We start from the raw sequence: 22,275 nt of genomic DNA, 5'->3' as shown, positions 1-22,275 counted from the left end.
TTCCTGCTCATTTTTGAGCCTCTGATGGACTATTCAACTAATGGGTATACGGGCAGACAAACACAAGATGAGTAGCTCCATGATTTGTAATTTTTACTCTAAAAATCAAAGTGCATCTAATTAGGAGAGGGGATGTCACAGAGGAGTCGGAGTGACTGAAGCAGGGACCTCTAAGCTAGCCGCCCTCAAACTGGGGATCCTGCGCTGTCCCTTATCCCAGAGGTAAGCTTGATGGTAGCTAGGTCTGGACTGCCAGCATGACCCTAACATCCCCTCTCCTCCCCTCCCCAGGAGAGGGCTGGGACCATAGAAGCAAACCCAACAAATACCACAGACAGGGGATAAAACAAAACACAAACGCACTGCAATCAGACACAGGGGAGAAACAATACTTGTCCAGGAAGAAATAAAACACAGGGAGGAAATAAACTAACAACACCACTCAGGAAAGCACACGATCACCAGGCACTGGATCACTACAATAAGGACCGGTATTGCTGAAGTAATGCTGAGCTATATTCGGCGAGGATCCAGAACCTTATAAAAAGAGTGAAGACAGCTGTGAGTGGTCACTAGCAGCCTGAACTCCTAGCAGCAGCTCACAAGCCAGCAGGAATTAACTCCTGCTGGACTGGAGAGCAATGAAGATAAAACAGCCAACGCCCGAGTAACGCAGAACAACTAAGGGATCTCAGGCTGCTTGTCAGACTTGGTGGTGTGAACAGAGTCCTACACTGCCATGACACCCAGCGAGTGCAAAGCCGAACACCGCATGACAATTAAACAGAATGGGGGAGGGGGTAGAGGTAAAATGAGGACGTGTGATGATCAGATGGACATCAGTTCCTCTCCTGTTCTCCATGTTCAGTCTTGTAGCACCCTTTTATTCTAGTGTTATGGATACTGGAGCAGTCAGCATTTATGTTCTGCTGTACATGTGTAAAGTAGAAAGCCTTTCATATGGCTCTCAAACTCATATCAAAGATGAAGACAGATGATCAGATCCGCATCAGATGTCTTCTATAAAAGTTTATAATGTGCAGAAAAATAGTTGGGAGCAGCCAAAGAGGGAGTAAGAAATGTACAAAATACTGCTGGTGCTTCTAGTCTTTCCACCTTTTGTCCAGTTCTGCTCAGTACAGCTGTAGATTGTCCTCCTTCCAAGCTGATTTCAAGGACAATTGATAATTAAAAAGAAGCCATCAGGATTATGTTACTACTGAAACTGCAAAAAATAGAAATTATACATGTCTTATTGTAATCCGAAAATAAAGCTTTGAAGCCTGTAAGCCCTCCGGGGGCATGTGGCACTCTGAGTTCATGGACACACCCTCAGTGCACTTTTGGATTAATTTGCATGTGGCTACAAATCTCAATTTCTCATCACTGATACATTGGATTAGTACAAGATGGGTAAAAGAAAACAGCGAAAGGGAAGGGAATCCCTTTGTCTAGGAAAGGGGGAGATGGTGACCCCTGATAAAACTTACCGCGGGCCTCTGGGGCCTCTCACCACCCTATGTAGCTTCCGCACCTATGCGTTGAGCTGGATACCTGATCCCCAGATGACCCTAGAGCTGGGCCCTAGATAGGGAATGGGTGGGATGAGCTCTTCATCAATCACACTAAACACTAAAGAAGACAGAGGGAGCACACATGTGGGGAAAATGTATCTACTACTTATCTCATGATGTCTCAGAAAGAATACAGCAAAGAGCAGAAACAATCCTACAGATGAGTGCAAGCCACCTGCTTGCATCCAGAGCTTGTGAAGGAACCAGCACAATTTAAGGGAAAATTAGAGTATGTAAACCCAAGGAGCAATACAGATGATTAGTGGCTGAAGGGAAGAGGAGCTCCACCGCGTCCTAAAAGGAAAAGGATGAAAACCCAGCAGAGAAGATACCTAGTACTGTACACTGAATGCTAACAGCTAGAATAATACAAAGTCAAGGAACATTTTGTGCAGCCAAATGCTGTGACCTTCTATTGTCGGACACCACAGGACTGTCTGTCACCCCTGACACACCCATAACAGGTATTTTTTTTCATTGCTGCATTTGGACTTACAGAGGGAGAAAGTTCCTGAAATATACAGGATACAAGTCATGTTATGGCCAAAAATGATGCTACTCCTCATATACACAGATGACAGAATTTTTAAAAAAGTCTCCTGAAATGTTTGGTACGCTTAAAATTCAGAATAGCCATTATTTGATTCTGACCAATCTATTTCATCTTTATTATACATCTGTTTTGGTGTGTTGTAGGAGAAGTGATATTTTTCATAAGCATTAATCTTTATACCTTAGAGGCAGCCATAATTCTGCTATAGAGAACTCACAAACCTTGGTTGGTCCTATAAGCTCAGCAAAATCTGGACAATTTTGGTCAATGCTATAATCGACCCACTTTTCTGTGCTTGCCATTCTTCATAAGTAAGGATGATCGAATACCTCAAATATTCGGCTTTGCGAATATTTCCCGAATAGGTCGCCGCTATTCGAGTATTCGCGAATATTCGATACGCAATGTAAGTCTATGGGAAACCCGAATAACAACTATTCGGAACTATTCGGGCTTCCCATAGATTTACATTGAGCATCGAATATTCGCATAGCGGCGACCTATTCGTCAGATATTCGCGAAGCCGAATACCTGAGGTATTCGATCCTCCCTATTCATAAGCAAATTTAAGGCATGGATCTCAAAGAAAGTCTAGAAGACAATAAATAATAACGCCTGAGTAATATTATTCACCATCCTATGATGAGATTATATGACTGATATAAGACGTATATGGAAAGCAATCCTTATTACCGTGTGATCAAGCAGCAGTCGTGTATTACGCTTTCTTCCACGTGGATCCCTTGCTCCTCGTTATTTTCCACCTGCTGTCCATCGTGCAGCCAGTAAATATCCCCGATGGATGGCATGTAGGTGGCGGTACAATGAAACGGGAGGCGGTCTCCACGGAACACAATCTGCTTCTGGGATGGAATTATTTGGAACATTGGTAATTCCAGAGGTTTATCTGTATTTCAAGGAGGAAAAAGATAATAATATTGAAGCAATGCTTATAGAATTGTATTATTTGTACTCATGTATAATATTAGAACAGCCACAGACACTGAACATGAAAGATGAAGTGAAGTCAAGAGTACCACTGTTATTGCAACTTATCGTACCATGCATGTTATTTTTTATTTATTTTTTTTCAATTTTTTATGGAAAAATGACCATTAGGTGGCACTTTTACATAACCTAGAAGGATGATGTCATCAATATAACCCTCCGATATCGAAGAGTTTGGCCAACAGTCTAATGTGTATGAGACCAACTGATGGTTGAGAGAAGTGTTAATTGGTCATGTTGATCGCATTGTTCTTCCGGAGATAAGCCGCCAACTAACATGTAAGTAGGCGACTTTCTCATAGAAAACAAAGGAACACTCATAAACTGAGTGCTCTATGGGAGAGTTAGCCAAGATGGCGTCAGCCGAACAACAGACATAATGGGGTTCGGCCAACAGCCATCTGATGTGTACGAGCAGCTTTAGGCCTCTTTCACACGTCCGTGCCTCCGGTACGTGTTTGACAGTTTTCTCATGTACCGGAGACACGTACACACGTTGATATATGTTTTTCTATGGTTTCGGGCACACGTAAGTATTTTTGCACGGAACATGTGTCCGTTCCGTACTTACGTGTGCCCGTGTGCTCCACACGCCGACATGTCCATTTTATCTCCGGCGTCACGGGTGTCACACGGAACGCAAACGTGTCACACGTAACACACACGGACCACGCGGATGTGTTCCGTGTGACACGCGTTGGAGAAAAGACATGTGTCTGCGAGAAAAAAAAACAAACCTTTACTCACCTTCTTCTGCCCTCCTGTCTCCACTGCTGCTGTCAGTTGCTGCCGACCGCCGCTCATTATGCTCATTGAATATTCACTTCACTGCGGCCGGAAGCAGCAGCAGCGGGGAGTCGGCAGGGTCGGAGACTGAAGATCAGCACCACGGACAGTGACGCCAGGGACAGGTGAGCAAAAAGTTTCCGTTCTCACACGTAGGCCATAAACACTGCCCACGGAGGGGAAAACGCACCGTTGACATGTCCGTGAAAAACGTGCGTGGTTTTTAACGGACGTGTGAAAGAGGCCTTAAACTGTAGGGGACCTTCTTTAGAAGTATAACTGAGGTCTATATGAAATATGCATACACTTTTGTATTTTATCAATAAAGGCGTTATCCAGCCCCCAAAAAAACATATATAGTAGAGATGAGTGGATTAGTGATGAGCAAGCATTACCATGCTCGGCCGAGCAGGTGGGATACTTGGACGGACATGACTCAAGAATTGAGTATAATGGAAGTCAATGGGAAAATTGAGCATTTTTCCACATCTTCTGGAAAAATGCTTGAGTTTCCAATTGACTTACAATATACTTGATGCACGAGTGGCGCACATCCGAGTGTCTCACCTGCTCGTTTCCACCACCGAGCACGTGAGCATGGTAGTGCCCGCTCATCACTAGTTACAAATACAGAGCACCCGAGCATGGTAGTGCTCCATCATCAATAGTTACGAGTACTGAGCACCGGAGCATGGTAGTGTTCACTCATCACCAGTTACGAGCACCGAGCACCCAAGTATGGTAGTGCTTGTGTGACACCCTGAACTAGCCAGGTAGTCACAGTTAGGCCCCCGCACAACAACCTTCCCCTAAAAAGGGTACCATCAGCCAACCTAAAACCCTGAGTCACCCCTCTCAGGTTCTGATGTACACACCAGGTGGGCGGAGACAGGCGGTTGGCCACGCCCACCAAGGAGTTCGGATGGCCTGAGGCGGGAAAGCACATCAGATAAGATCGGGAGAGATAAGAAAAAGGAAGGAGAGGAGTAGGGAGAGTGACAGCGGAGAACAGAACATCTGTCAGGGGTCCGGGTAGTAGCCTAGACACCCTGTGGCCAGGAAGCAGACGGTGGTGGCCGCCTGCAGGAGCTGGGATTACAGCAGGTGGAACCGTAGGGACCGAGGACGGGCAGTGGCCCGCCGGTACCGAACCGGGGAACCAATTGGAAACCGGAGCACCAGGAGGGGTACTCAGACCCAGTACGAGGCCCAGAAACAACTGGGCTGAGTCAAATCAACTGATTGAGGACTGGACTTGAGGTCCCTTACCATCCAAGGCCTGACTGAAGACAAGAGCCCACCCAACAAGGATAGAAAGCCACCGCCAAGGCATAGAGATCTAAAGTGCCAGCGTCTGCAGGCAAACGGGTTCCTCAGCACACATGCAGCTGGGGAGAGGACTACCGTCGCTGAGGCGTAGGCAGTCGAACACATACACAAAAGGTGTAGGAGAAAGGAGGCAACCACCAGCCCGAGAAAAGGGGAGAAACGCAGCCGGCTGTGGGCACCATCCACCATCTTGTTTGATTTACCAGAGACTCCAGCATGTTTGTAATAATGAGTACACCAGTGCCCTCGGGCCGAGCACCGCGCCGCACCGCATCAACACTGCCTTGCACCAGCAATTTACAGCGACCCCTCGGGCCCCGCGACCATCACCCCTACCCACGGAGAGGTTAACACCAAGCTGCATAACACCGTCCCCGGGAGCCTAGTCAACAGCAGCGGTGGTGTCCATCCATTCACCACAGCCCCGTGGGTGGCGTCACGAACTCTCAATCCCCAAAACCACCACCCCGCCTGCGCGCGTAGCGCCAAAGCAACGACTCCCCCAACATCCTAACTCCCCCTTACAGAGAGGCAGTGGCACCCCCGGGTCTGTGGGAAGCTCGAGCCACCCACTGACGAGCACGGATCCGAGCGGCTCGGCAGCCGGCCGAGCCCTGGGGCGGTACACTTGCTCATCACTAGTTATGAGTACCGAGCACCTGAGCATGGTAGTGCTCCCTTATCAATAGTTACGAGTACAGAGTACCCAAGCATGGTAGTGTTCGCTCATCACTGGTTACGAGCACCGAGCTCCCAATCATGGAAGTGCTTGCTCATCACTAGTTACGAGTACTGAGCACCCGAGCATGGTAGTGCTCACTCATCACTAGTTACGAGCACCCGAGCATGGTAGTGCTCACTCATCACTAGTTACGAGCACCGAGCACCCAAGCATGGTAGTGCTCCCTCATCAATAGTTACGAGTACTTAGCACCCGAGCATGATAGTGCTTGCTCATCACTAGTTACGAGTACCGAGCACCCGAGCATGGTAGTGCTCGCTCAACACTAGTTACGAGTACCGAGCACCCGAGCATGGTAGTGCTCGCTCAACACTAGTTACGAGTACAGAGCACCCGAGCATGGTAGTGCCCGCTCATCACTAGTTACGAGTACAGAGCACCCGAGCATGATAGTTTTTTCTCATCAGTAGCTATGAGTATCAAGCACCCAAGCATGGTAGTGCTCGATCATCACTACTTACGAGAGTACTGAGTACCCGAGCATGGTAGTGCTCGCTCATCACTAGAGCAGATCGATTTGCAGGACTCAAGGCATCGTCAAGGTCAGGGGAACATGGCAGCTGGGTGAAAAGTCTGTAAATGTGCATTTGCTCTTTCCCTTTAATAAAATAACAAATAATAAGATTTATATTGTGGGAAAGAGACTTAATGGCTCGCAGCTTTTTTCACCTCCTGAACTCTTTAAGAATTCACCATTTTGTTATTCGAATAAACTTACATAAATTTTATAAAACCATTTTCCTGAGCGGACCGATAAATCCCTCCAGGATGATGTCATAAACTGATTATGAGAAATGTACATAGAACTTTCCAAAACATCTGCTTTTAATTCTGTTGTTTTAAATTTGATCTGTGACATTAATCCGAAACCATCTTCTCGTGATAATCTCCCCAACTCCCAGGGATAATAGCCTGCCGCTCACAGCTGAACATTCCTGTCCCCTGGATCGAGGGTAAAACTTCTCATTTACACAAAGATGTTTGCAGCTTATTGCTTTCCATATAAGCTCCTTTATATCATATAGGTTACCTGTGGCCCTCCAATGCCATACACCTTTGGTCTTTTTCCAATAGCATCATTTGGTATTTGCATTATGTATAAAAAGCAGAAAGCTAAAATATTATTTTTCATCTTTTTTTTCCAATTTTTCTTTTTTAATCTTTATTATTATTTTAGTTTTATATACTGAAATTCAGGATGAGATTACAGTTGTTTACTACACACAACCGATATTCATGAGAATGTCTGTCTTATCTTCCCACAGTCTCAGAAACTTAGCAAATAGCACTCCTTAGTCTAAGGGCCTCAAAACACATTAGAATAATGTCGGCAGAACCCACCGATATTGAAGGGTTCGGCCAACAGTCTAAAGTGTATGGTGCCAACTGATGGTCGCGAGACATGTTAATTGGGCATGTTGATTGCATTTTTCTTCCGGAGATAAGCCACCAACTGACATGTAAGTAGGCGGCTTTCTCATAGAGAACACAGGAGCGCTCCATAAACTGAGTGCTCCGTGCGAGAGTCAGCCAATATAGTGGTTGGCCAACCGATCAGCCAAAGGGTCGTTCAGCCATAATATGTATGTTCAGCTTTAGGCCCAGTTTTTAGGCGCATAGTTCTGTTTTTGCTGCGTTTTTGGTGCAGTTTTGGGTGCAGTTTGTTGCCCTAAACTGCATGTATTTTCTTCCCCAGCAAAGTCTATGAGAATTCAGAAAGGCTGTGCACACTTTGCTTCTTTTTTGCCTGCAGTTTTGGGTGCAGAAAAAAGAAGCAGCATATCAAAACTTCCATTGAATATAGTGAAAAATGGGCAAAAATACACAGGGAAAAAACGCACCAAAATGTGGCAAAAACTTTCCAAAAACGCATGCGTTTTTTATGTGGTTTTTTTCTCTGATGGTCCGGGCCAGCACCTCCGCCTTCTGCTTCTCCCAGGCCGCAATCTCCCGGCCCAGCTGGCGCTGCTGTCGCTCCCAATACGGAGAGTCCCCCTGCTCCGGTTCCCTCTGCGCAGGGGTCGGGCCCAGCTGGAGCTCCCCCGTTCTGGCTACGACCGGCACCTTCTGCACTGGGGAGCCCCGCTGTGTCGTGGCCTGCTTAGCTGCCTCGCAGCGGCAACCCTGCGACGCCTCAGCCGAGGCTTGGAACCTGGGAGCGGCCAGCTTTACCTGCTGGGCTGGCTTCCGGACAACGGCCACCTCCATCTTGGCCGGGCGGACTGCCGGGGCCTGGATCTCTTGGGGCACGGTCACTTCCGGGACTGGCGGGTCCACACCGGGAGCGGGCATCCTCCGGAGATGGGTCTTCCAAGGAAGCGGTATTGGCGCCGGTCGGATGACTGGCCATCCGTGGGCTGCTCCCACAGGCGGGTCCTCACGGGTGGATTGAACAAGCTCCGCTGCCGATGTTGGGGGCAGCGGACCGAGTGGGGGAGCGGCGGCAGCTGGTACGGGCGATGAGGGAGGTAACATAGAGGGCAGGGGCAGACCGGATCCCTCAGCCGCGTCGGCCGGTCCCTCGGGGACACAGGGGCGTGGGTCGCTTACCTGCTCCTCCAAAATTGCCTCCACTTCACGTACCCGCACTGCCGCAGCTATCTCCTCCATCTTGGCCACCCACCGCTCCATTAGGAAGCACACCTGGGCTTGCAGACGGTGGCACATCAGCGTCGTCCGGGCTTCCACCCACGCTGCTGTTCCAGGCGTGGGCTCCGGGACTTCGGGCTTGCCGGACGGGTCAGCCATATCGCTCTCACGGGATACAGGAACCAAAAGGGTGGCAGGGTCCTGGAGTCCCTGCCCTTTATCTGCTCGGTCACATGTCGCAAAATCTTCACCCGCCCCTCCTTGGTCTTTTCGTGGCACTCCCTTCTTCGGCTGATCAGTTTCGCTTTTCGACCTCTCGTTTTGCTGCACAGCCGCGTTCCCAGGGGGCGGGGCTCCAGTTTTTCGCGCCCTTTCTGCGGGGAAGAAGATTCTGGCGGGAATCTTCGTGCCAAAAGATGGCGGATTCTGTGAATTTCGCAATGGATCACCGCTGACTTCACTTAAAGGTGCACTTCACTAGGTAAGTGAATAGGTAAGTTTCCTGTTCGTGACACCAGAAGAGTCGATGTGTACCGCCCCGCGCTCGGCTGCAGCCGAGCCGCTTGGATCCGGGCTCGTTAGTGGGTGGCTCGAGCGCCTCCGGACCCGAGGTCACTTCGCTCTGAAAGGGGTGCTGGCGCTTTTGGAAGGGGGTAGGTAGGTGCACGGCCGGAGCCGCGCATGAGTTTGTGACGCCACCCACGGGTCATGGGGAAGTTGGACACCACCGCTGCGATTACTGGGCACCCGGGGGAGATGGTGGTGCAGGAAGTTGTTAACCCCTCCGTGGGTAGGGATGATGGCCCCGGGACCCGTTGGGGATAGCTGTGCGATGCAGGGCAGTGCGCAGACGGATGGCGCTGTTGTACTCACGATTATTGACATACACAAGTCTCTGGTAAACCAAGTTTTGCCCGCAGACGCTGGCCCGTGGGATCTCTCTGCCTGTGCGGTGGCTTTTTATCCCCCTCAGTGGGCTGTTGTCTTCACTCGGGACTTGGGTGGGAAAGGACCTATAGTACAGACTGCAATCAGTTAATTAACTCAGTCCAGTGGATTCTGGACCTCGTTTCAGGGTCTGAGTACCTCCCTGTGTGCGCCGGTTTCCGAGTCGGTTCCCCGGGTCGGTACCGGTGGGCCACTACCCTGTCCCGGTCCACCACGATTCCACCGAGCCGTCTTCCCAGCTTCTGCAGGCTAAGGCCACCGTCTGCCTCCTAGCCAAAGGTGCCCGGGCTCCAACCCCGGCACCTGTCAGACTGTCATAGGCCTGTCCCACAGGCCTGACCTCCTCCACTGCTCAACTCTAGAAATCAACTCAACTCAACTCAACTGTGTTGCCTGCCTCAGGCCCTCTGAACTCCTCGGTGGGTGTGGCCAACCACCTGGCTCCGCCCCCTGGTGTGTCCATCAAGCACTGAGGGAGGTGACTAGGTTTTAATGGTTGGCTGATGACACCTTATTGGGGGACAGGTGTAGCGCGGGGGTCTATCTGTGACTACCTGGCTAGTCCAGGGCGTCATATATCCATCTTAAGTTTCAAAACTGATAGCACTATAACAGATCACTTTATTGAACTCTGTCCAGCATGCCTTATATACATACTGCTGACATCAGCAATAGACTTGACTGAGCACATTCGGACAGGGACAGGCATGTCCATTGGAATATTTCCAATATATAATGCTTTAATATTATAAGTGAATAGGCTTTGAATATATAACTTAAAATATAGACATGTCAGGTAAATTTGAAGTTCATATTTAGAATAAGCATGTTCAATTTAGTATAAATCACATGCTTTTCTCTGAGTAACAAAATCATTGTTGAGCAGTGTTATCAAAGAAAAGTCTGTGGCCCACAACAGTCAGCACATTCTTTTGCATTCTTAGGCCTGCAACACACATCCGTGCTGCCGGTACGTGTTTGGGACTTTTTGACACGTACCGGCGGCACGAACACACGTGCACCAATGTTACCCTATGGTAACAGGCACACACACGTAAAGCCACACGGAACGTGTATCCGTGTGGTTTGTACATGTGTGCGTTATTAAACACAGCTGGCATGTCCGCGTTTCTCCGGCATCACCCAGGCACGGACCCGCTAAAGTCAATGGGTTCGTGTCTGCACGTACTTGATACGGACCATGTACATGTGCTTTCTGTACGGTCCGTGTGCATTTTTATTTTTTTTAATGGTGAAACGGCTCAAGACACACGGACTGCACATGGATATGACACGTACGTATCTCTTGCATACATGGACATTCAACATGAACGCACGGCAAGCATATGCCATCACACTGATGTAACATGTACTGGAGAAACGAACATCCAAAACGGAACACGGACCCGAAAAACAGACGGCACGTGTTTTCTGCGGACGTGTGTTTCAGGCCTTAATTAGAATATCTGTGTGAACAAGGTCCAGGAGGGCTGAATTGTTTCAAGTATTTTATTTCCCTTTTAACTATATAATATAGTAGCTGTAGTACCCGGCATTGCCCGGGATAGTAACAGCCTCTCTGTCTCTCTCCCAGTCTCTGTCTGTCTGTGTCTGTCTGTCTCTGTCTATGTTTCTTTCTGTCTATGTCTCTTTCTGTCTGTCTGTGTTCCTGTCTCTGTGTGTCTGTCTCTCTGTCTGTCTCTGTGTGTCTGTCTCTCTGTCTGTCTCTTCCGCTGTCTGTCTGTGTGTCTGTCTGTATCCATGTGTATCTCTGTTCTATCCATGTCTATCTGTCTATGTCTTTCTCTCTGTGTCTATCTCTCTGTCTGTCTCTGTCTCTGTATCAGTCTCTCTGTCTTTCTCTATCTCTGTGTTTGTCAGTCTGTTTCCCCGTCTGTCTCTTTCCCCGTCTGTCTCTTTCCCCGTCTGTCTTTTTCCCTGTCTGGCTCTTTCCCTGTCTGGCTCATTCCAGGTCTGTCTCATTCCACGTCTGTCTCTTTCCCTGTTTGTCTCTTTCCCCATCTGTCTGTCTCTTTCCCTATCTCTTTCCCTGTCTCTTTCCCTGTTTTTGTCTCTTTCCCTGTCTGTCTCTTTCCCTGTCTGACTCTTTCTCTGTCTGTCTGTGCCTGCCTCTTTCCCTGTCTGTATCTGTCTGCTTCTGTCTCTTTGACTGTGTGTCTCTCTCTGTCTCTTTCCCTGTCTGTCTCTGTCTGTCTCTTTCCCCATCTGTGCCTGTCTGTCTGTGTCTGTCTGCCTCTGTCTGTCTCTTTCCTTGTCTGTCTCTTTCCCTATCTGTCTGTGTGTGTCTCTGTCTGTCTCTTTGATTATCTCTCTCTCTTTTTCTCTCTGTCTCTTTCTCTGTCTGTCTGTCTTTCTCTTTCCCTATCTGTCTCTTACTCTGCCTGTACCTATGTCTGTCTGTCTCTTTCTGTCTCTCCACCGATATCATATTACCTCACACATAAGCTTCTTATACTATGAATGTCCTTTGTTCCTATAACAACCAATCACAGCTGCTATCAATAACCTTTAGCTCGCAGCTCCATTGACTTAATGGAGGCAGGTTTTTTGGAGAGTAACTGTAAAGCACGGGGTTACATTTTCCCGTCAAAACATAGTCTATGACATTCCCTGAGTCACATGAGGTGTCTATGTCTTTGTGATTGTAAATGCGACGATGCAGATTCCTTTAGCTGATATATATGTCGCGGGCGGAGGAGGGGACGCTGCGCTCTCCCACTGCTCGGGTCCGGCCGCTGGTGCTGCTGCTCTGCGGCTGCCGCTGCTGCTCAGTGGTGGCTCGAGCGGTGGGCCGGATCCCGGGGACTCGAGCGGCATTCCTCGCCCGTGAGTGAAAAGGGAATTTGATTGTGGGGATTTATTGTCCGTGACGCCACCCACGGTTGTGGTGATAATGGTGACACCACCGCTGCTCTGTACGGGGATCCCGGGAGCGGTGACAGGGAGCAGCTTGGTTGTTATTTCTCCCCTCCCTGGGTAGGGGGTTGGTTGTCCCGGGGCCCGGTGATGGGGTAGGGTTGGATGGCAGGCGGGTTACGGGGCCTGGCGAGGTGCAGGGTTGCAGGGGCAGCGCTGTTCCGCACGGTACGGTGGTACTCACTCAGCCCAATGATGAAGACACAGTTCTCGGTAAAACACTCGGCTGGATGGACGGGTCCCACAGACGGCTGCGGTGTTGTTTCTCCCGGCAGGTTGATGGTGACTGCCTTTCCCTGCACCTAAGTACGGTTGATGGTTCCGATGGGTTCCCACCGGTAACCCGCTCCCCAGCTTGGATATGGGCTGGAGGAGCCCCTCTTTGCCCGCAGGCGCTGGCCCTGAGAAACGGTGTCTCCCTCGGTTGGTTGGACTGTTGCCTTCTGTCGGGACTTGACTGTTTGGAAACCCAGGAGGTCCCCTTCACTAACGGATTCGGCAAATTCACGGCGACTCCTAGCCTTACCGGGGTCCGAAAAGCCCCTGCCAGATGGTGCTGGCTTCTCTTTGTGTACCGGGAAAGGTACCGCCGGGCCACCGCCCGTCCACGGTCCTTACGGTAACTCGGATAGGCCACTCCTGCAGACGGTCACCACCGTCTGCCAACCTTGCTGATCTGTCTGGGCCACACACCCGGACCAACTTCAGGCTGCTCTCTTACTACTTCCTTCTGCTCACTTTCACTACTAAACTCTATCTGCCTGGTTTTCCCGCCTCCAGGACTGTGAACTCCTCGGTGGGCGGGACCAACCGCCTGGCCCACCCCCTGGTGTGATCATCAGCCCCTGGAGAAAGGCAACGAGGGTTTTGTGTCTGACCTCGGTGTGCCTGCTGGGAGTTGTGGGTGTTGTGCTCTGTGGCCCCTGGCTTGTCCAGGGCACCACATATACACACACACACACACATACATACACTCAGCTTTATATATTAGATTTAACCCCTTCACGACCGCGGGCAGTAAAATTACGTCCTATTTTAACGTGACTTAACGACCAGGGACGTAATTTTACTGCCTAAACTTCATTTGATTGCCGTGGCCATAGCAACGGCTTTCAAATGATGTCCCCTGCTGTTTCTTACAGCAGGGGACCTTTGCTTGACCCCAGGGGGGGTGGCATCGCCACCCCCCATAGGCGATCGATGTGATTGGCTGTTCAAATCTGAACCGCCAACCACATCGTTCGCACTAATTTCGGCAAAAATAATGCCGGAATTAGTGCGATCCTGTGAGATCCAGCTATGAGATGCCGCAGCTGCTGCAGCATATCATAGGTGGACCTCAAACATGTCGCCCCCAGCCCCTGCAGCACTGATTGGAGCGATCGTGCTATGACGCGCAATCGCTCCAATCAGTGTGCAGTGGGGCGGTCTGATCTGGAGGTGGCCGCCCTCCCCAGGCCTGTCCTGGTCTGGGGACCCTCCCCCAACATGTCTGCAGCGTGGTGTGGCTGGTACTTTTGGTACCACGCCACCGCTGCTGCCGCCGCAGACGCCGCCTCTGCTGTCACCGCGCCTGCTCCAATGGTAAGTATTGCGCTTCGGCGATGGCCCCTGCGCGCTCCCGTGAAGGCCCCTGCGCGCTCCCGTGAAGGCCCCTGCCCGTGCCCCCCCCGATCTGCCCCCCTACGCCCCGATCTGCCCCCCCTACGCCCCGATCTGCCCCCCGGCATCCCGATCTGCTCCCCACGCGCTCTGCCTGCCTCCTCTGTCATCTGCTTCCAAGGTTCCTTCCTTCTGCTTTTGCTTCTCCGCCCCCTCTGCTCTCCCTCTGCCCCCCCATCTGCCCCCCCTCTCCCCATCCCCCCCCCCATCCCCCTCTGCTCCCCCCCGACGTCCTCTTACCTGCCTTCACGGGTCGTCCGAGGTCTTCACTGGCCCGATCACATCTGCCTCCATCGCTGGGTCCTTCTGCTGATCTGTTCAACGTCCTGCCTGCTGCTCCTGTAAAGCTGTCCATCTCACTGCCTTCTTGTTCCTCTGCAGCTCTTCTGGTCAGTGATCCTCCTGGTACTGTGAGTATAACTTTTTTTTTTTTTTTTTTCTTGTATCCTGTCCATTTTTACACCTCATCCGTCCGTGCGTCCCGCCAAGCGCTGATCAGGGATGCCGATAACGGATCGGCATCCCTGCTCAATTTTTGGCGTGACTTTTTTCCGTATTTGCGACGCTTTTTGTATCGCGTCCGTCCGTGCGTCCCGCCGAGCGCTGATCAGGGATGCAGATAACGGATCGGCATCCCTGCTCAATTTTTGGCGTGACTTTTTTCCGTATTCACGACGCTTTTTGTATCGCGTCGTCTGTGCGTCCCGCCGAGCGCTGATCAGGGATGCAGATAACGGATCGGCATCCCTGCTCAATTTTTGGCGTGACTTTTTTCCGTATTCACGACGCTTTTTGTATCGCGTCCGTCTGTGCATCCCGCCGAGCGTTGATCAGGGATGCAGATAACGGATCGGCATCCCTGCTCAATTTTTGGCGTGACTTTTTTCCGTATTTGCGACGCTTTTTGTATCGCGTCCGTCTGTGCGTCCCGCCAAGCTCTGATCAGGGATGCAGATAACGGATCGGCATCCCTGCTCAATTTTTGGCGTGACTTTTTTTCCGTATTCACGACGCTTTTTGTATCGCGTCCGTCCGTGCGTCCCGCCGAGCGCTGATCAGGGATGCAGATAACGGATCGGCATCCCTGCTCAATTTTTGGCGTGACTTTTTCCGTATTTGCAACGCTTTTTGTATCGCGTCCGTCCGTGCGTCCCGCAAAGCGCTGATCAGGGATGCACATAACGGATCTGCATCCCTGCTCAATTTTTGGCGTGACCTTTTTTTCCGTATCCCCAACGCTTTTTGTATCTCATCCGACCGTGTATCCTGCAGCGGCCGATCATTGTACCGCGTCTGTGTGTTTGAAAAGTTAAATGGCGTTCCTTCTCTTCTGAGCCCCGCCGTGCGCCCAAACAATTACTTTCCACCACATATGAGGTATCTGCGTACTCAGGAGAAATTGCACAATACGTTTTATGGCGCAGTTTTTCCTGAAACCGTTGTAAAAAAAAAAGCTACCTGGTTGATACAAAAATTTTGTGGTTAAAAAAAAAAAAAATAATTTTCACGGTTCAACGTTATCAACTTCTGTGGAGCCCCAGAGGGTACAAGGGGCTCACCAAACATCTAGATAAATTCCTTGAGGGGTCTAGTTCCGAAATGGGGTAATTTGTGGGGGAGCTCCACTGTTTAGGCACCATAGGGGGTCTCCAAACGTGACATGGCGTCCGCTAATGATTCCAACCAATTTTGCTGTCAAATGGCGCTCCTTCTCTTCTGAGCCCCGCCATGCGCCCAAACAATTACTTTCCACCACATATGAGGTATCGTCGTACTCAGGAGAAATTGCACAATACGTTTTATGGTGCATTTTTTCCTGATACCCTTGTGAAAAAAAAGCTACCTGGTTCAAGTAACAGTTTTGTAATGAGAAAAAAAAAATTGTATTCATGGCTCAACATTATCAACTTCTGTGGTGCCCCTTGGGGCTCGCTAAACATCTAGATAAACTCCTTGAGGGGTCTAGTTTCCAAAATGGGGTCACATGTGGGGGAGCTCCACTGTTTAGGCACCATAGGGGTATCCAAAACGTGACATGGCGTCCGCTAATGATTCCAACCAATTTTGCTGTCAAATTGCGCTCCTTCTCTTCTGAGCCCCGCCATGCGCCCAAACAATTACTTTCCACCACATATGAGGTATCTGCGTACTCAGGAAAAAATGCACTATAAATTTTATGGTGAATTTTTTGCTGATACCCATGTGAAAAAAAAAGCTACCTAGTTGAAGCAACAGTTTTGTGGTAAAAAAAAAATTTTTTCTTTTCACGGCTCAACGTTATAAACTTCTGTGAAGCCCGCAGGTGTTCAAAGTGCTCACCAAACATCTAGAAAAAATATTTGAGGGCTCTAGTTTCCAAAATGGGGTCACTTGTGGGGGAGCTCCATTGTTTAGGCACCTCAGGGGGTCTTCAAACCCGACATGGTGTCCGCTAATGAGTGCAGCTAATTTTGCACTCAAAAATTCAAATGGCGCTCCTTGCCTTCCGAGCACTGCCGTGTGTCCAAACATTTGATTTCCACCACATATGAGGTATCTGCGTACTCAGGAGAAAATGCACAATACGTTTTATGGTGCATTTTTTCCTGATAGCCTTGTGGAAAAAAAAGCTACCTAGTTGAAGCAACCGTTTTGTGGTAAAAAAAAAAAAAATTCTTATCACGGCTCAACGTTATAAACTTCTGTGAAGCCCCCAGGTGTTCAAAGTGCTCACCAAACATCTAGAAAAAATATTTGAGGGCTCTAGTTTCCAAAATGGGGTCACTTGTGGGGGAGCTCCATTGTTTAGGCACCTCAGGGGGTCTTCAAACCCGACATGGCGTCCGCTAATGAGTGCAGCTAATTTTGCACTCAAAAATTCAAATGGCGCTCCTTGCCTTCCGAGCACTGCCGTGTGTCCAAACATTTGATTTCCACCACATATGAGGTATCTGCGTACTCAGGAGAAAATGCAAAATACGTTTTATGGTGCATTTTTTCCTGATAGCCTTGTGGAAAAAAAAGCTACCTAGTTGAAGCAACCGTTTTGTGGTAAAAAAAAATTTTTTTCTTATCACGGCTCAACGTTATAAACTTCTGTGAAGCCCCCAGGTGTTCAAAGTGCTCACCAAACATCTAGAAAAAATATTTGAGGGCTCTAGTTTCCAAAATGGGGTCACTTGTGGGGGAGCTCCATTGTTTCGGCACCTCAGGGGGTCTTCAAACCCGACATGGCGTCCGCTAATGAGTGCAGCTAATTTTGCACTCAAAAATTCAAATGGCGCTCCTTGCCTTCCGAGCACTGCCGTGTGTCCAAACATTTGATTTCCACCACATATGAGGTATCTGCGTACTCAGGAGAAAATGCACGATACGTTTTATGGTGCATTTTTTCCTGATAGCCTTGTGGAAAAAAAAGCTACCTAGTTGAAGCAACCGTTTTGTAGTAAAAAAAAATTTTTTTCTTTTCACGGCTCAACGTTATAAACTTCTGTGAAGCCCCCAGGTGTTCAAAGTGCTCACCAAACATCTAGAAAAAATATATGAGGACTCTAGTTTCCAAAATGGGGTCACTTGTGGGGGAGCTCCATTGTTTAGGCACCTCAGGGGGTCTTCAAACCCGACATGGCGTCCGCTAATGAGTGCAGCTAATTTTGCGTTCAAAAATTCAAATGGCGCTCCTTGCCTTCCGAGCACTGCCGTGTGCCCAAACAATTGATTTTTACCACATATGGGGTATCAGCGTACTCAGGAGAAAATGCACAATAAATTGTAGGGTGCACTTTCTCTTTTCTCCCTTGTGAAAATGAAAATTTTATGGCTAAAGTAACATTTTTGTGTTAAAAAGTAAAATTTTCATTTTTTCCTTCCACATTGCTTTGGTTCCTGTGAAGCACCTAAAGGGTTAATAAACTTTTTGGATGTGGTTTTGAGCAGAGTGAGGGGTGCAGTTTTTAGAATGGGGTCACTTTTGGGTATTTTCTGTCACCTCGGCCTCTCAAAGTCACCTCAAATGTGATGTGGTCCCTAAAAAAAATTATTTTCTAAATTTTGTTGGAAAAATGAGAAATCGCTGATGACCTTTGACCCCTTCTAACTTCCTAACGAAAAAAAATTTTGTTTTGAAAATTGCGCTGATGTAAAGTACACAAGTGGGAAATGTTATTTAGTAACTATTTTGTGTGACATATCTCTCAGATTTATGGGCATAAATTTTCAAAGTTTGAAAATTGCGAAATTTTCAAAATTTTTGCAAAATTTCCTAAATTTTCACAAATAAACGCAAAAATTATCGGTTTAAATTTACCACTGACATGAAGTACAATATGTCACGAAAAAACAATCTCGGAATCGCCAGGATCCGTTGAAGCGTTCCAGAGTTATAACCTGTCAAAGTGACACTGGTCAGAATTGCAAAAAATGGCCCAGTCATTAGGGTGTTTTAGTGGCCGGGGGTGAAGGGGTTAAATAAATTGGTGGATATTGACATTTCTTGCAAACTACACTAAAGTGCACCATTAAGTGCCGTGGGTTGAGGGAAGGATTCTCTGACATTAAGCACTGGAACTTATACTTCAGGCTATAAACCATGAAGGTTATTATCAGGAGGAGAACAATGCCCTTTGCATTCCATGATTAATGTTGATTACGCTACATGGGGGACCACTTTTGATCTCATTACTGGGACTCCCTGTGATGCAATTTGTGCTTATACCATGTAGAAGTGTTTTTTTACAGTGGCACTGTAGGTAATAGGCTATCAGCTCTTAACAGGACTTCCACAGAAAGGCTAGTGCTAGCCACTCCATCTACCAGAATTCATGGGTTATCTTGTCCTTTAGTTATTAACCCTTGTACAGGGATCTGAACTTACAAAGGGCCCGTGGGTTGGGACCATGGAGTGGCTGCTAGCTGGTGGAGCAGTCTGGCAGTGGATTGGACAGGAATCTGCGCCAATACCATGGTATCCAGAACAGGGAAAGAAATGTTAGTAGAAGAATGGTTAAAACATGGGTCAAGGTCAAACAAAAGTAGTCAATTTAGCAGCTTAGAGGCTAAAAGTCACATGTGAACCAGGATAAGACTGTAATGCCAAACACCCAGGTGTAATGAGACACTACACCACTAGGTTGTTACGTCACCACCGGAGTCCACTCCAGCGACTTCTGCTCCGATCGCCAGGCGACACCGTGTTCCTGCCATGGATGGTGCTGGTGGTGGGAGAGAAGTCGATGCCAGTGGCACTGGTGGGCGCAGGCTCCGATCATCCACTGGGCTGGGTTGTCTTGGGATCTGCAGTACCACTGGCTGACTGTGGATGGCATGTGTCTTCAAGCTGAAGTTGCCAGCGTTCAGCTACAACCAATGGAAAGACACCACACCCTTCTTAGTTCCCCTTCTGTCTGCTGATGGTTCCATTGCCCCGAGGCATACAGGAAGGATGATTGGAGGGTGGTAGGGAGGATGGAGGTAGTAGTCAGGGGTTAGGAAAGTCTTTTAAGGTGATCATGACGCCACCTGTGGTATGTGGCCAGGGATGGGGGCCGCCGCTGCAGGGTCTTTCACTGGGGCAGATGTTGGGGTGCAGCCAGGATGGTGTTGCTCCCCACAGGCGGAGCGGGATTACCCCGGGGAGAATGATGGAGGATGGTGGTAGTTCCCGTTGGCACCATAGCGCTGGGCATCGGCGCCGGTTAACAGAGAGGCAGAGGCAGGGGCTGCGGTTCCAAGTCTTTTTATTCACAGGTTGTTTAAGCGCTGCTCCGAAGTGCCAATCTCTGCCACGATGGGCTCCAGCCGATTCTGGATCCGTTAGCGTTCACTGCTGGTGACCATGAAAGTCTGTTAGTGAAGTGTCCCTCGGTTGCTATCCGGAACCCGGGCTGAGCCTCCTGCTCCAAGCCACGGGCCCACGAAGAGAGAGAAACACTAACTCCAGCTGTCAGTGCTAGGTGTTATCCCAAGCTGTGCCAAGGAAGGTTCTCCTTAAAGTGTGATGGTTGTGCCTACTTCTACCCCATGTGGTGCCTCACCCCAGTGGTTTTCTTAGCGACTGGGAAGTCTCATGCTTCATGATGGCTGGCTCCCCTGTCTGCCCTAGTCCCACCCCCTGTGAGTAAGCACCTGCTGTTGTTTGTGTGTGTTTTATGAAGGCACCGGCAAGTTAACCCCCTCCTGACCTGGGATAGATATTACCCCATAAAGTGGTGTAATACTCTGTGGCACCTAAAGCCTAAGGGGCACTTTGCACACTACGACATCGCAAGCCGATGCTGCGATGCCGAGTGCGATAGTCCCGGCCCCCGTCGCAGCTGCGATATCTTGGTGATAGCTGCCTTAGCGAACAATATCGCTACAGCAGCTTCACATGCACTCACCTGCCCTGCGACGTCGCTCTGGCCGGCGAACCGCCTCCTTATTAAGGGGGTGGGTCGTGCGGCGTCATAGCGACGTCGCATGGCAGGCGTCCAATAGAAGCGGAGGGGTGGAGATGAGCAGGACGTAAACATCTCGCCCACCTCCGTCCTTCCGCATAGCCGGCGTGAGCCGCAGGACGCAGGTAAGGTGATGTTCCTCGCTCCTGCGGCTTCACACACAGCGATGTGTGCTGCCGCAGGAACGAGGAACAACATCGTAACATCGGTCCTTCCGAAATTATGGAAATGACCGACGCTACACCGATGATACGATTTGGACATTTTTGCGCTCATTAATCGTATCAAAAAGGATTTACACACTCCGATATCGACAGCAACGCCGGATGTGCGTCACTTTCGATTTGACCCCACCGACATCGCAGCTGCGATGTCGTAGTGTGCAAAGCCCGCCTAAGGGTGCCACACTATCACCCCACACCTTGCGGAAGAAGTGGAAACAGAGATGTCAGGCACCGACGGAGATGTAATAAGTTATAAATAGTGCTTATATATAGTGTACCCCGAAATGGTGGCCCAGGAAAAAAAATCATCCTTCAAAAAAAAAAACAAAATAAAACCCAAGTTCTCATACAGCATATTGAAGGCAAAAAATGTATCCTGGAGAGCAACAATTAAAAAATAATAATTCCGGAGTTGCTGTCCATCAGCATTATTAATACCAGCCACTGTGCATGTGTGGTCTAGATACAGGATATATTGTGATCCGGTAGCCATTACATCTGGATACAGCACAGCCAAATCCCCTCTGTCTGTTCTCGGTGTCCTCTGTGAGGGGGGATGCTTGTATTAGGCGACCCTGGTCAGATTAGTCTGATAAACTACAAAAATAAACCTGATTTTTTTTGGTTGTGCGGAGTTCATCTCTATGAGGAGACCACACACGTGCGCGAGTCAGTAGGAATTACATGACTGTGAGAATTGGACAGTAATGTGCACCCATGGGCTCTGCACAGGGAACGTCTAGTAATAACTTTTACTGCGGCTGGATTTATAGCCCAGGAAGCAGCGGCTCTTATTCAGGTCACATTTGAAGCATTAAATATTTCTTCTTAAAAATACAGAAAGCCATTAGCGACAATTATAATCCATAACCTCACGCCAGTTTTCTCTTCTGGTGCGTTATTGTCTTAATTATGAGGCCGTATAATCTCCCTATGAGGTAATATTAAAATAAAGCACGCTGCTTCACAAATCATTTCTTTATTTTATGCAATTTGTTTCCATATTATCATTATCGTGTCCAATTAGTTACAAAAAAAATAACTTTGAATTCAACTTTTTCTTGTATTCAAGAATACTTAGAGCATACAAAGAAAATATGTAGAAAAAGTCTGAATTCATTGAAATCGCTGTTTTTTCTATACTTAATAGTCCGGTGGGCGGTCCTTATCAGTGATTGACAGCTACCTCTATGTGCATTCATGCAGGGAAGCTTGTTATTATTCACACCACCTTAGCAAGACCAACATAAACATCGTCTCTCTTGATGAATCAAGGACTAAATCTTTTTTCACAAAATTATATATCACAGATTCACAGCCTAAATCAATAATGAAAAGTGCATAGCTCTCCAGAGTTAATATTACACCAACAAAAGACAGAGATAAATTGTCTCCAGACCGAAAGAATTCATGGAAAAATATGATATATAATAAAATGTAAATATTTATTAATAACAAGTATATGATAAAAGAATAAAAACACAGAGAGAAGGGAGAAGCTCCTGAAGAA

At 48.6% G+C, this 22,275-nt stretch overlaps 1 protein-coding gene across 2 annotated transcripts in view; it reads right to left on the bottom strand.

Moving 5' to 3' along the window:
- The window catches only part of ADGRA1 (adhesion G protein-coupled receptor A1), a 1,087,584-nt gene that overhangs the window by 841,806 nt on the left and 223,503 nt on the right, over nt 1-22,275 (bottom strand). For both annotated transcript variants that reach the window (XM_075348547.1, XM_075348548.1), the window contains exon 7: nt 2,821-3,034. In XM_075348547.1, the coding sequence (XP_075204662.1) occupies nt 2,821-3,034 (214 nt within the window). The remainder of the gene's footprint in view (nt 1-2,820; nt 3,035-22,275) is intronic.

The sequence above is a fragment of the Anomaloglossus baeobatrachus genome, chromosome 5, assembly GCF_048569485.1.
Source record: "Anomaloglossus baeobatrachus isolate aAnoBae1 chromosome 5, aAnoBae1.hap1, whole genome shotgun sequence".
NCBI lineage: Eukaryota > Metazoa > Chordata > Amphibia > Anura > Aromobatidae > Anomaloglossus > Anomaloglossus baeobatrachus.
This window is presented reverse-complemented; position numbering and strand designations above follow the sequence as displayed.